The 15,299-nt window shown below is 41.3% G+C and overlaps 1 protein-coding gene across 3 annotated transcripts; it reads right to left on the reverse strand.

Moving 5' to 3' along the window:
- Window positions 1-6,198: 6,198 nt before the first annotated feature.
- Window positions 6,199-12,009, reverse strand: LOC118424290. Of its 3 annotated transcripts, XM_035832838.1 has the most exons (6): window positions 11,952-11,985; window positions 11,658-11,692; window positions 10,477-10,693; window positions 9,253-9,719; window positions 8,848-8,921; window positions 6,199-6,818 (listed from the first exon to the last, which is right to left on the reverse strand). In XM_035832838.1, the coding sequence occupies exons 3-6, from the start codon at window positions 10,674-10,676 to the stop codon at window positions 6,657-6,659; spliced, it is 903 nt and encodes a 300-aa protein (XP_035688731.1). In that variant the 5' UTR covers window positions 10,677-10,693; window positions 11,658-11,692; window positions 11,952-11,985; the 3' UTR covers window positions 6,199-6,656. The 3 variants fall into 3 exon arrangements, with proteins under 3 accessions (XP_035688731.1, XP_035688730.1, XP_035688729.1); XM_035832837.1 differs by lacking the exon at window positions 11,658-11,692 and having other exon boundaries at window positions 11,952-12,009; XM_035832836.1 differs by lacking the exon at window positions 11,952-11,985 and having other exon boundaries at window positions 11,658-11,926.
- Between the last annotated feature and the right edge of the window lie 3,290 nt (window positions 12,010-15,299).

Genomic DNA, 15,299 nt, shown 5'->3' on the forward strand with positions numbered 1-15,299 from the left:
GTAGGATTTTAAAGAAATCAAGACAAAATATCAATTTACTGCAATGACTGCTTTGATACTGGGGCAAATAAAAAATTGTAAAAATGCAGTGTTTTCCTCTTACATGTGTCATGCGCACAGTTACACTCAATTAGAAGAATTGATGATGCGGCACAGTGACAGTCAAATCAAACTACAAGTGTTTCCCCACCAACTTAATCAAAAGGATTCTCTAGGGTTGGTTTCACAAGAGTGTGTATATTCAAGTCAGCACGAGGTCCTTATTAGATTATAAAATGCACAGGTGTACGCTCAAAATGTCAACTTGTTTAAATGCATTGACTTATGCGTGTTGTTGGTGTGTCATTCTGCACTAGGGACAGGAGCACCAGACTTGTTGGTGTGTTATTCAGCACTAGGGGCAGGTGCACCAGTCTTGTTGGTGTGTCATTCAGCACGAGGGACAGGGGCACTAGTCTTGTTGGTGTGTCATTCAGCACCAGGGGCAGGGGCACCAGTCTTGTTGGTGTGTCATACAGCACTAGGGAAAGGGGCACCAGTCTTGTTGGTGTGTCATTCAGCACCAGGGACAGGGGCACCAGTCTTGTTGGTGTGTCATACAGCACTAGGGAAAGGGGCACCAGTCTTGTTGGTGTGTCATTCAGCACCAGGAACAGGGGCACCAGTCTTGTTGGTGTGTCATTCAGCACCAGGGACAGGGACACCAGTCTTGTTGGTGTGTTATTAAGCACCAGGGACAGGGACACCAGTCTTGTTGGTGTGTTATTAAGCACCAGGGACAGGGACACCAGTCTTGTTGGTGTGTCATTCAGCACTAGGGACAGGGACACCTGTCTTGTTGGTGTGTCATTCAGCACTAGGGACAGGGACACCTGTCTTGTTGGTGTGTCATTCAGCACCAGGGACAGGGACACCAGTCTTGTTGGTGTGTCATTCAGCACCAGGGACAGGGGCACCATTCTTGTTGGTGTGTCATTCAGCACTAGGGACAGGGACACTAGTCTTGTTGGTGTATCATTCCGCACTAGGGACAGGGACACTAGTCTTGTTGGTGTGTCATTCTGCACTAGGGACAGGGGCACCAGCCTTGTTGGTGTGCCATTCAGCACGAGAAACAGGGGCACTAGTCTTGTTGGTGTGTCATTCAGCACCAGGTACAGGGCACTAGTCTTGTTGGTGTGCCATTCAGCACTAGGGACAGGGACACCTGTCTTGTTGGTGTGTCATTCTGCACTAGGGACAGGAGCACCAGACTTGTTGGTGTGTTATTCAGCACTAGGGGCTGGTGTACCAGCCTTGTTGGTGTGTTATTCAGCACGAGGGACAGGGGAACTAGTCTTGTTGGTGTGTCATTCAGCACCAGGGACAGGGCACTAGTCTTGTTGGTGTGTCATTCAGCACTAGGGACAGGGACACCTGTCTTGTTGGTGTGTCATTCAGCACGAGGGACAGGGACACCAGTCTTGTTGGTGTGTCATTCAGCACTAGGGACAGGGACACCTGTCTTGTTGGTGTGTCATTCAGCACGAGGGACAGGGACACCAGTCTTGTTGGTGTGTCATTCAGCACTAGGGACAGGGACACCTGTCTTGTTGGTGTGTCATTCAGCACCAGGGACAGGGACACCAGTCTTGTTGGTGTGTCATTCAGCACTAGGGACAGGGACACCTGTCTTGTTGGTGTGTCATTCAGCACCAGGGACAGGGGCACCAGTCTTGTTGGTGTGTCATTCAGCATCAGGGACAGGGGCACCAGGCTTGTTGGTGTGTCATTCAGCATCAGGGACAGGGGCACCAGTCTTGTTGGTGTGTCATTCAGCATCAGCACCAGGGACAGGGTCACCAGTCTTGTTGGTGTGTCATTCAGCATCAGGGACAGGGGCACCAGGCTTGTTGGAGTGTCATTCAACATCAAGGACAGGGGCACCAGTCTTGTTGGTGTGTCATACAGCACTAGGCCTATAGGGACAGGGACACCAGTCTTGTCGGTGTGTTTGTTATTCAGCACTAGGGACAGGGCACCAGTCTTGTTATGGTGTGTTATTCAGCACGAGGGACAGGGACACCAGTCTTGTCGGTGTGTTTGTTATTCAGCACTAGGGACAGGGGGACCAGTCTTGTTGCTGTGTCATTCAGCACCAGGGACAGGGACACCAGTCTTGTTTGTGTGTCATTCAGCACCAGGGACAGGGGCACCAGTCTTGTTGGTGTGTCATTCAGCACCAGGGACATGGACACCAGTCTTGTCGGTGTGTTTGTTATTCAGCACCAGGGACAGGGGCACCAGTCTTGTTGGGTATATTTTACAGAGAGGTGTCGCCAGCCTTTCCCCTTAAATGTGGCCGAGGTACCTCCTCAAACATAGGAACCCTATTTTACGTCCCATCCAAAAGATACTTTATGACTTTCAACACTTATTTATCTATAATCTCACTCACCTATAATATCAGCACGCATGAACCCAAATACGTTTGAACATGAAGAACATTTATTAAGCACAATATCATGGACACACAGTATACATTGTGGTACAAGTACGCCTGAACCCAAATACGTATACATTGTGGTACAAGTACGCCTGAACCCAAATACGTATACATTGTGGTACAAGTACGCCTGAACCCAAATACGTCTACATTGTGGTACAAGTACGCCTGAACCCAAATACGTATACATACATTGTGGTACAAGTACGCCTGAACCCAAATACGTATACTATACATTGTGGTACAAGTACGCCTGAACCCAAATACGTATACTATACATTGTGGTACAAATACGCCTGAACCCAAATACGTCTACATTGTGGTACAAGTACGCCTGAACCCAAATACGCATACATTGTGGTACAAGTACGCCTGAACCCAAATACGTATACTATACATTGTGGTACAAGTACGCCTGAGCCAAAATACTTATATGTTGTGGTACAAGTATGGCCGAGCCAAAATACGTATACATAGTGGTACAAGTACGCCTCAGCCAAAGTACGTATACATTGTGGTACAAGTACGCCTCAGCCAAAATACGTATACATTGTGGTACAAGTACGCCTGAGCCCAAATACGTATACATTGTGGTACAAGTATGCCAGAGACCAAATACGTAGCTATTGTGGTACAAGTATGCCTGATCCCAAATACATATACATTGTGGTACAAGTACGTCTGAGCCCAAATAAGTTTGAACATGAAGAACGGCAATATTGCGGACATACAGTATACATTTTTTTTTACATTCACATAGAGCTATATATGTACAGAGCTTCACACATATGCAAATGTTTTTAGTATTGTGCTTTAAAGGTACTTTAGTGACTAAATTTTGGTATATCTAAAATACTTTAGACTTATCTTTGATGGACTTTGATGGACTTTGACTTGTGTGCGTGCAATTCCAATCTTTTGTGCAGTGATTGAAACTCTACTTAAATGTTTTTTCTGCATATGAGGAATAGAATGTATTCGTTGCTTTAGCTTTCATTGTAAAGTATATTTCAAGTTGATTTCAATTTTACCAAATTGTCAAATTTGTAGATCACGTAACATGTTTTATGATGAGGGTAGTGATTTTGTAAATCAAAAAGGTTCATGTGGCTATGTTTGACAGTGTACATGCAAGTTGATTTTGATAAACAACTGAACAATAAAATAAAGTTTCTGTAGTAAAAAAGAAAGAAAACGGATGAAAAATAAGAAAGATAAAATAGAATATTGGTATTGAATGATATGGGTAATTATCATCATATCTATGGTTATGGTTAATAAATAATTAGAAATAAAAATAAAAGAGACGAAAAAGATGCTACATGAAAATGTTTCACAGATGGTGCACATGTCGCAAACCCACTCCAGTCGGAGAAGACCAGGCAGTACATCTCCACTTCAGCCGGGGTGGTTCCAGTTTGGTACAAGATCTCCCCACACAGACAGCACACACAAGTCCCTGCAGACTAGTCCTACTTCTCCCACTGCTGCAAGCTAGCCTCCTTCACAGCCTTCCACGAGCGCTGGCGGTTATTGCTGGAGAGAGCGCTGATTTGAGATTTTCAACACATGTGCGAGGTTCTTAAGCCGGGAAGGTGGTGTCTGCGCCCGAGGGGAATAGGGGTAGGGAATGATGAGAATGGGGGTAGGGAATGATGGGAAGGGGGGTAGGGAATGATAGGAAAAGAGGTAGGGTAAAGGTAGGGCGCAGACATGACCTTCCCGGCAAAATAACCTGGCCCATATGTTGAAAATTGCGAATCATCGCTCCCCCCAATAATAACTGCCAGCGCTCGTGGAAGGCTGTGAAGGAGGCTAGCTACAAGCAGACATGAATGTGGGGTCCAGCGAGGATGGGACAGCCATCGCTCGCTGGAAGACACAGACATATCTGCAAGATGGTGCAGTGGGAGAGGTTGAAGTAGTCTAGGAGGGCCAAGTGTCTACCGTCTGTGGAGTTGACCCTGCCCGCCCCTTTCCAACCCCAGCTGCAGTGTAGAATACTGTGTGGTCTGTTTAACTGAAGTGGGTTTGCCATGAGTGCACTATCAATCTGTGCTTAAGTCCACATTTTCATGTAACATTTGGAAATTAGAATAACGGAAACAATATTTAACAATATTATTGCTGGCTGTACTGTCTGTTGGTGTGGAAAGCTAAATAACTACAAAGTTCTATAGGACTCACACATTCAACTAACTGTTATACACAAGTACTGTTACAGTATAGTAGATCAAGAGTAAAATACTACTGTAACAGTGTCTACTTCTGGGGTGCATCAAAGTCCTGAGGCAGAACCAACTTGTGAATGAAAGTTTTTGATCTAATTTGAAATTGGCCAAGAGTTAGGCGTGTTCTTTTACTGTTATGACTGAAAGTCCTAATAGGTTCATAAACGGATGTCAGTGTAAAAAAAAGTTCTACAAACTTCACAGAACAGAGTACTGTAGAGAGTTGAACACACTACAGTGTTAGTACTCCTGGGGTCCATCAAAGTCCCGAGGCAGAACCAACTTGCAAGTTTTTTATCTAATTTGAATGGCCAAGACTCAAGAGTTAGGCGTGTTATATGACTAATGCACTAATAGGGTCATTTTTCTTTCTGATGTGACTGTTCCATCTGACATACACATTGTAATTTGGCATTTTATTTTGGAGTGCATGCTTCACATTGAAACTGTTCACAAAGGACATTTTACAAAGAGTGACATTTTAAGATTCTTATGATTTGAACATAAGAATAATTCAAGGACAGTTTGCTCCTAACCTTACCTTTAACAGAATTTTGTGTTGATGTTGGCATTTTTTCTGGTCCAGGAGTGTATTCTGCATATCCAAACTGTTCACGATTGTCATTTCATGAAGAATGAATCTTTTTAGAAGATTCTAATCTGATTCGAGTATTATCATTCAATGACCTTTGGTCCCGACTTTTCCATCAACAGAGGTTTGTGTTGATGTTGGCATTTTTTGCTGGTCCAGGAGTGCATTCTGCACATCAAAACTGTTCACAACGGTCATTTTACGACCAATGAATTTTAAAAATCAGATTCTTCCGATTCGAGCTGCAGAATAATTCAAGGAACTTCGGTCCTAACGTTTCCATCAATGTTGACAGATCACAACACTCTGTCTCGTATCAAATGGCTGTTATAAAACACCTGAGGGATCAGTTACATCTCACCTCTGTAGATACAATGTATAAAAAAGAAGTCTGTGCATTGGTCTAGCACGCACAACTCTCCCATCAGAGTGAGAGTAAAATATGACACTGCATGTGGTCCAACCTAATTGTCAGGCTTAATGGGTAAGTCCACATTGCCAAAACACACCCACCCTTAAGGAAATCCCCTCTTTCGGGACACGTAGTCGCTAATCGAGAGGTCAACTTAAGGTAATTTACAGTGTGTTGCCGCCACCCTCCAGGAGGCCTCTCTTTGTATTACAGTAAGATATTACTGCTTAAATATTGCACAAATTAGTTAGAGTTTGTGGCATCTCTGAATTGCAACAACAATTGAAAACCCCCCCGATCTTACTACTAACTGACTAGACAGTCCATAGCACTGATGTTTTACGCCGGTTAGATGAAATTTACAGGCCTATATTTCTCCAAGTGTGCTATGGACATTCCTCTAGCCAGACTTGGCCCTGACATCCCTCGTGTGCATGTGGTTTGATGGTCCCCCTAATTTCTTACTGCAACTTTCAATAACTGTTACAGCAGGATTATACCTGCTAATCTCATTTCAAATCACACACCTTCAGTGGCCAAAAGCTTGGAATAAATTCATAACTTTTTATGTTCTCAATAGATTTCAAAACTGGGAATAAATTCATAACTTTTTTATGTTCTCAATAGATTTCGAAACTGGGTATAAATTCATAACTTTTTATGTTCTTAATAGATTTACAAAACTTGGAATAAATTCATAACTTTTCATGTTCTCAATAGATTTACAAAACTGGGAATAAATTCATAACTTTTTAAGTTCTGTCGGGAATAAATTCATACATAACTTTTTATGTTCTCAATAGATTTCATACAAGTTTTGACCAACCAAGGGAAAATAGAGTTTTCTAGGGGTTTCCTTGCAAAGTTACCATCTGTGAGTTGTATAGTGTTTATAACCCACATGTACACTGAGGGATGTCAGGGCGACCTGAGGACTTAGTGTTTGCTGAGAACGGCACCACTGGGACTCTCACAGCGCCGCTTCGGGGCCCGGCTGTCTCTCGTCCTGCGGTGGGATGCTCGCTTCTTGGTCTGCATGTTCTGTGTTACCATCGCGTTGTCAGACATTGCAGCGACCGGAGGTTTTGGATCCTTCAGCTGGTAATGGGAAAAAGTTAATTGTTGGCTTAGTGACGACTTCTGTGACAATAAACCATGAAACTTCATTATCTTAATTCGAATTATTCATGACAGATGCAACTGCAAGTGTGTGACTTCCTTGTACAGTAACTGAAATGTGTTGATTATATTTCAGCCATACCATATATGGTATGGTGAAATATATTGTATTCGTAATGTTTCTTTCTTTCTTTCTTTCTTTCTTTCTCCTGTCAAATCTTCAAAGCGATTCATCTCCGTCGTTCCGTGACCGAATGACCTGAAATTTGGCACAAGGGTAGAGTGGGTCAATACCGAGGTGCTGTTTTCTCATTTTTTTTATATCTGCCTTTAAAATGATTTTATTGAAGTTTAAAGGTCATGTTTTGACCAAAACGGTATATTGTGGCCCCCTGTGCCCTTGAATTACAATGGAATGACCTTAAATTTGGTGTAGATAGGCATTAGATAGTTGGTAAAATGATCCAAGTAAAATTTTGGGCATAAACTACTTTAAAATGCTTAATTTCAGCGCTTTTCTGAGGGGAAATTGGTTTTCTTTCGGCTTCCTGCCGTGAACTCCAGTGACCCCAGAGCCCACACGTGCCAGGTGCCAGCGGTCTGGGGAGAGCGAGAGATAATTACTTTATGGACGCCAGCCAATCAGCGACGAGAAAGGCGAATGCTAGTTAATATTCATAAGCGGGGCCTTGCAATCCCGTATATACACAAACAGATGCATATTACAGCCTTACAGTGGCCATATGGTCCCCTTTGCCGGGTTTGAAATTGTAGTTTGCGAGGATTTGGAGTTCAGACAGGGTCATTTGAGCGGTAGCGGACGGTACGCGTGCATTGAACGTTAGTGTCGATGAATTTACCAACATTCCGCATGGCACTAACAATCATTTTCGGCAGATTTGGACAGGGAAAATTGGACGGCTTGCGTTTAGTTTTGATACGTAAGTTTGACAGTGGCGAGAATGCATGTATTTTTCCCCGAACAAATGTAGGTACTTCTAGTGTTGTTGTTGTTCTTTTTTGACGTAAACTTTGTACATTCAAATTGTAAGTAACTTTAAACTGCCAGAGTTTGAGCCCAATAAAACACTCTCAATACCACTGAGTATCACCACTGACCTCCGAAAAGAAACCCCCGAACAAAGTAGAAACACCTATCCTCCAGGTCTCGCACGCTACGAGCAGGAAATTATAACACTCAGACAAGATTACGTCCGATGGCTGATTGCATACAAAGTAAAACAATTTAACAGTGGTATGCAGGGGCATATACTTAACAAAGAATTCGAAGGAAAATGAAATATATAGATAAAGCCAAATCAAGTTAACTTGTTCGTCCTGGGATTTTTCAGAAAAGAAATGAAGCGACAGGGTGGTAAAATTCTTGTAAAATTTCGTCTCCGTTTATGTAATGGCTCATACAAAACAAGAAGAAGATTGAAGTTTTTAGCTTGAAAAAAAAACAACAACACTCCTACTACACAGTACCTGCACCTGGCAATTATTAAAACGTATGCCCTACTTGCTTAAAAAAAAGTTCACTGCAATAATAAATGCACCCACATCACAAGGAGATTATGACGGTACTTAGACCTAGTTATCGAAGTGGAAATTGTTGAATGGCGTCATGTAATTTCATGACGAAAATCTTCTGAATGGAAGATGCGTTTTTTTTTCACTCTCGGAAAAATAGCAGCTGCCGCAATTCTAAAAACCAATCAGTTATGCATAGGCGCTCCTGTGGAAGATTATATTCTTCCATATGGGCCCGGGGCATATTGGGCAAGCTCTGTTTTGACATGGAATCCAATTCACAATATTAGTTCTCTTTTGGGGATAACTTACATTAAATATTGCATTTTTGCGCAGGGGTGACTTGGAACAGTCCAATGTTGCGTGGGAATGGGTATGGCTGAAATATGCTGTATTTGCACCCAAGCAAATGTCGGCCTTTCTAGTTTAAAGTGTTAACTGTAAATTTCAAAAAGATCATTCAACGACAACCTACCGCTGGTCTGTCTGCTGCAGTTCTCTTGCCAGTCAGACTGTGGCGCTGTGGAGCCAGGGATGGCAGCTTTGTGGCTGCGAGGAAGAAAACACGGAAGAGGGATTGTTGATGTGCAGAAAAAAACTCTAGTTGCAGACCGGTTAACAACACCAAGTCCTCCTTTTTAGATGTCAACAAGCCCTGGGTGTCGTCCAATAAGATAGACTTTAAGGTAGAAAAATAAGCTAACAACATTATGACCCGAAGCTTTGATTGTTTTGTCTGCTTGCAAATAATGGAAGAAAGAAAAGATTTGACCATGTGCATTAGTTACAATTGCATGCTATGCCTTGAGGCTGAAAACAAGAGTACAGATTAGTCAATGTTTTCTATATATACATAAAAAGAAAGTTTAAAAACTCTTACTATTTTTCTCAGAGTCCAATATGGCAGCTGCTTGCTTCCGTCTGTGAGGGTGGAGCTCTTCCAGCGTTACGTAGACGGTCTCTTCATCCTCGTCAGGATACATCCGGTACTGCCTTCTCTCCTCTCCCATCATTCCCTCAGACTTCTGTGCTCCAACCAGGCTAGGCTGTGCGGGCGCTCTACGGGTTGAAGACTTCCTAGACAAGTCCTCGCCAAACATGGCTGTGGTGCGCGCCATTCGGAGCCGCTGGTGTTCAGGCCTGTATGGCACGGTGTTGAGGTGCTCCTCCTTGAGTTGTTGGAGCTTCTCCGGGGCACGGACTTTCTTCCCTCGCTTCTTGGATAGCTTTGAGGTGCTGAGGTCCTCCCCAAACATCTGGGTCTGCAGTTTGCGGTGGTACATGCGCTCAGCGTGCTGGTCCAAGGCTCTGTCCCGCTCCTCTTCTGTGGGAGAGGATCTTGAGTACCTAAGATGGATGTCAAGAAGAGTGTGTTATTTTCACATTCAAATTCGTAAAAGAACCCGCAGCACTTAGCCTAAAGACTAGGGGACCTTCTAGTAATGTGAGTGAATAAAACCATTCCGGCCAAAAGTGGGGTAGGGAATTTCCCAAGCAGCCTCGTAACCCCAGCTTTGACTAATCAGTCATTGAAGTCAAGCTTGCCTAAGCTTGATGTTTCTGACTTAGGGAGAAGAGATGCTGCTACAGTTATCACTATGGGCCCCTCTTCATCGTCATGATGGTAACATCAGGCCCAGGGATGAACCCGATTAAAAAAATTGCCAGAAACAGCAAGATGTCATACAAGATATCAAGGTACAGTCAATAAATACAACAACCTCTGCTGAAGATATTATTACATCTATAAAATTTAAGCAAAAAAAAATCTGGTTTGAATTGTCTCATTTGGACTATCCAATAAACATATTACTTGCATAGACTCAGAGATAATGCTTGGTGGTCAAAATCTAAGCAATGTGTGAGTCTTTAAAGAGGAAGTAGTTCTGGCACAACAATGTGCAGAAAATAAAACCAGGAACTATCTGAAAAACAAAATTAAAGCACTGCAGTAAATGATCACATAAGGTAATTACTAATAGATAGTAATCCATTAAGCCCTGAGAATGATAGCTGAAAGATTATCAAAACTCTTTCAGATAATATCCTTTGGTTGTGTAGAACCCAGTATATGTAAAATGTCATATACTATATAGCTGCTCACCTGTTCTTGTTGTTCATAGGTGGCCTCTGGGGTCTGTGGCGCCTGACTTCTCGGTCCTGACTTGCCTCCTGCTGAAGGTTGCGGGTTTTCCGCTCCAGAGCCAGTAGTGCCTGGTCGACTGTGTCAGCGTTGGGGGGAGGGGTGGGGGTGCGGTATGACTGATGGGACTCTTGTAGTTCAAGTAATCTTCTGTATGCCATGGTTACTATGTTGGGATCTGGAATGATGGAACAAAAAATATTGAAGTTTTCATTTCTTAGTTTGACTTTTTAAAATTTCTTCTGTTTTTCAGGACTTTCAATAAACTTACTTTGAAAAAAATATTCCAGCCTACATGTCTCGTTTTTTCTCCACATTAACAACAGAAAAAAACTGGGACTGGTAGTTGCAAATTCAAGAACTATGTTTTTATGACAAATTGCAGACATGGCAAAATCTTAATATGGCTTGTCTATATACTGCTCAATGTTGTAGCCTGAGGAGTCAAATATCTAAAGGCAACTGAAAGAAGGCATTATTGGCTCCACCCTTGAGGTTACACCAAAAAATACAGCAATGCTAAATAACCAAATCTTGATTTGCTTTCATCTTACATCATCTGGTCCAGTAACGTTAATATCATAATCATTAGGGAAACATAGTCTGTAAGTTGTCCTCTTTTCCTTAAACCAGAAAACCAGTACCTACCTTGTCAGAAAACCAACAATTTTAAGGTTAACCTAAGATGTTTTTTCCACAATGTGACGTCTTACACTAAACTATTCTGATCAAGTCAGATATTTTCATGTCTTTACAAACGACAAAAGGTAATTGCAGATATGAAAAATGTGTACAAATTATAATTCTTGGAGAGTAGTAGTCTCATTTTGTATCTTTTCAACATGTCTTGTTGTGACCTGTGCTTAGCCCGGTGTGGCAAAAATGTGCAATACAGGTCTTCATTCATACAAAAATTGTAACAGTTGTATTTTATCATTACTAAATCATCGCACTAGAAAAGCGATACCATGGGGGAAAACTACAAGTCTGTACATCGTAACCACTAACAAAAGGATTTGCAGTTTCAAATTATCGTACAGTAGCAAATATCATTTATTTCAGTTACTGTTACAGTAGTACTATCTGTAAATAAGGTTCCGCTACATTTCTAAGTGGCGCTTTTTTTAGATAATAAAAATCACCGTAACTTTAACTAGAAACTGCTGAGTTGTAGTTGCTGTTGAAGGAAGGATGTATGGTGTGTATCCGGTTAAAATCTACTTAATTCTAGGCTGTCATCACTGTTAAGGCTTGTTTCTGTCTGTCGACTCTCCGGTGTCAACAGATGCAGTCGTCAAGATGGCGGCTCCTCAGACAGAATCTCTCACGTCAAAGGTCGTCCTTTTAACGCTGATAACTCCGATTCTGAACAACTTAACCCGCCCCCATGGTGGTGGTAGTTTCAACAATGTCTAAACAATAGTTAGGGAACTTACCGGCGGTTAACACGGTGTCTGACTGCTGAAATTGTGAGTTTTAGCGCGAGCACGCCTGCACCTTGCCTGGGTTGTCAAAGTATCTAAGTCGTGACGTCACGATGGTTCGAACAATCAGGTTGCCTGGAAACGGGCTCAAGTTACGGTGGATGTAGCTAGTAAACAAACTAATGTGGCAATAAAACAAACAAAATTACACATTATATAAGTCCGAATTAGTTGAAATGAGAGTATACTAGCTACCATAATATCAATCATCACGGTAATGTGTGCTAAGAGAGTAAAATCTACTCTATTTGTATTTAGAAAACTTGTAACTACCATACACGCACACAATTCTGTTCATTGACGACTTATCGTGCTCGCCTGGTGTTTTAACATCCTACACTAGCGACAGAGTTGACATACGGGACATCAACAGTTAGCCTCGCTCCCCAGGCGTGGGACCAGCGTTCATTTATGACACGACGGGGGACGGTTTCCCTGTCCTTGGTGCTGATTGAATCTCATATAATACTAGTACATACTGGTGCCAGCGTGGTACAGATGGACACAAAACGTTCAATATTAATGGGAGTGTTGAAATTCATTTCTTCGTTTCTGGTTACTTTTACAAACTCTCTTGACCAATAGCTGTTAAGTTTTCGTTGGTTTTAAACTCTATTTCAACAGGCACACACATAATGCTACTCAACTAGCCTTCATGCTAAGCATCACACCTGTCAGACATGTAAACAGAACTGTCCTTGGTGCTGAACACTATCCACAAGCAAACATATCTGATCCACACCACACCTTGCAAACATATGGCATTTAGGCCATACTGATTTGGTCATAAATGGTCACTCTATTTGGCCAAATTCTACTTATAAGTCCAGCGATCTGCGGAACCTGGCAGTGGCAAGAAAACAGAAACTATAAAAAACAAAAACAGACACATTTCAAATTTTTTCAGCAAATTAGTTTTCTTTAGTTACACATGGGTTGAAGATACATGTTTATTTTACCGACAAAATAGACTTACATCAGTAACTGATCAGAAGTAACATCAGTAACTGATCAGTAGTAGTTGCTGAAAGATTACTGCAACACCAATGCTGAGAGTTCTCTGCAGTAGTGATATAAAACATTGCATCTCGTAGTGAATCTTGGCTATCTCACTGTCTACATTGTCATTCCAACACTGTAAACGATCTATGTGTTGTAAGGAGGCAAAAACCTGATTTGACTTCTGCATAAAGCCTGAGTTTGTGAGGACCAATCAGCCAGCATCAAAAAACATTGTCTTCAAACAAAGAATGGTGGTAACGCTAGTTCACCTTTATTTGGGGGGTAACCTTTATCCGTTGTATATAACACAAGGGTATTTCGAGATATCAAGTCGACAGACGGTGGTCTCAAACTGTATTACATTGAAAAAAAATGCAATTTAAAACCACCGTCCATCAATGTGATGTCCCTAAATATCCTGTTTTTAGGTAGTTCAACGGATATAGGTTACCCCGCGAATAAAGGTGAACTAGCGATAAACCATCTGCCATTCCTGACTACTCACACTTCCAACAGTACACATCTAGACTCTTCAAAATAATTTCATGATGTTGTTTAGCCAGCAATTCACGAATGAAATACAATTTTGACATTTTGTCGTCTCAACATGTACATAACAAAATACATTTTAAAAAATGAGAATCAACCATTGTCAGCCTGTTATATACAAGTACATGATGTAACTTTCTGTTGGTTGCAACATAATACAAAACGTAAGCTATGCATTATACTACTACTACTACTGGCCAGATAAATACATCATAAGTTTGTGAGGAACAAGAAAATACATGTAAATCGGATTTAACTCCACAGTTCGTACATTGTCAGTGCCCCAAACCATATCATATTCATCATATTGCATGCACATGGTGCTATTTCACTCCAGGCCTGTATACTACAACGAAGGCACTTCTACTGCCTAATGTGCTACCATAAAAACATAGGATGAAATCCTACCAATGTACAATTTTCAAATCCATGAAAAATATGGATAATTCTTGTATTCACTTCATCTCAGTTCAACAGGGGCCATTTGATGTTAGTTTGTATTTGTACTTAATTCAAAAGCATGTTACAATACATATACAAAATGTACTTACAATGTCTTATGCTATTTAATATGTAGGCACACTCATAAGACAAACTTTGCACAAAAGAATTTTGCATCCATAAAGTTTAACCCCATAAACATCATGACATCTTTACCAAGTACACGAACAGTAGAATTCCCTCCAAGTACTGTTTGGTATTCAGAAGACTTGAGTTAGCAGTATGTGAGCAAATAACATTTCATAATCTCGTATTATACATAAATGCAGCCTAAGCCTTCAGAAACGTACCTGTACAAATGTTATGTTTGGGCACACAATTATGCCTAAAGTTAGGACTATATGAAATATGCCAATGAAATAATAAGTGGCACTGTTACCTATATTGTGATCGTGACAATTGCAACTGTCATCGACAAAATCCCAATAACTAATTTTTTTTTTACAAGTTATACAAATGAGATAAATGCATGAATATGTTCTATTATGTGTTATGTTATGTCCCACTTGTAACACCAGAAGTGGACTAGTTAAGCCACTTGTATTGAGTCAAGGAGGTTAAAAAAAGTTTCTTTAACCTCCCTGATAGAGCACAACACTCCTGAGTTATTTAAGTTGCCAAATCAGTTTTTTGGTCAATATAAATATATGCAATTCATTGCAGCCCCATTGATAATTTGCAATGAACTTCAGAATGTCACACCCAGGGAGGGTAGCTATGGCATGAATGCAAACTCTCCAAGTTAAACTTCAAATCTATTGGGTACACCCAGCTTGCACATAGGCACCCGGCACCATTATATCCTTCAGTGGTGTGCATTCATCAACTTGTAATATCTTAGTACATTTGTAGATTAGAAAATGAATATAATCTTTATATAATCTTCTGTGCAGTCTAATTTTCTCTAAATGCCACATGCATCAATAAAGAGACAGAGGTCCGACAAAATTAGTTTTTTCCAGATTCCTCATCCATTTACATATCTCCTTATCCCCTAACTAATCTCACTAGTTTTGTCTTTGCTCACAGCCACTGTCAAGTAGAGTCCCTTGCCCTCATTACGTGGGCAACTGGATTGACGGGGAAGTTATAAGTAAGATTCTATGTCGTAAAACTTTGCAACATGCTTGGTTAGTTTCTGAGGGTGAGGGTCCTTGGAAGACTTGAAGGTAAATTTTCTATTCTTGAGATCACTCAAGTCCGGAGAGCTGATTCTTCTCGACCTGCCCTCAAAGTCTATGTCCACTA

The sequence above is a fragment of the Branchiostoma floridae genome, chromosome 10, assembly GCF_000003815.2.
Source record: "Branchiostoma floridae strain S238N-H82 chromosome 10, Bfl_VNyyK, whole genome shotgun sequence".
Taxonomy (NCBI): domain Eukaryota; kingdom Metazoa; phylum Chordata; class Leptocardii; order Amphioxiformes; family Branchiostomatidae; genus Branchiostoma; species Branchiostoma floridae.

What these genes read in the sequence shown, in the direction of transcription:
- LOC118424290 (XM_035832837.1), bottom strand. Translation starts at nt 10,676, where the DNA reads ATGGCATACAGAAGATTACTTGAACTACAAGAGTCCCATCAGTCATAC. An exon ending in CCTATGAACAACAAGAACAG is followed by an intron (nt 9,720 to 10,476) that starts GTGAGCAGCTAT and finishes CATCCATCTTAG; the next exon opens with GTACTCAAGATCCTCTCCCA. An exon ending in CTGCAGCAGACAGACCAGCG is followed by an intron (nt 6,819 to 8,847) that starts GTAGGTTGTCGT and finishes TCCCATTACCAG; the next exon opens with CTGAAGGATCCAAAACCTCC.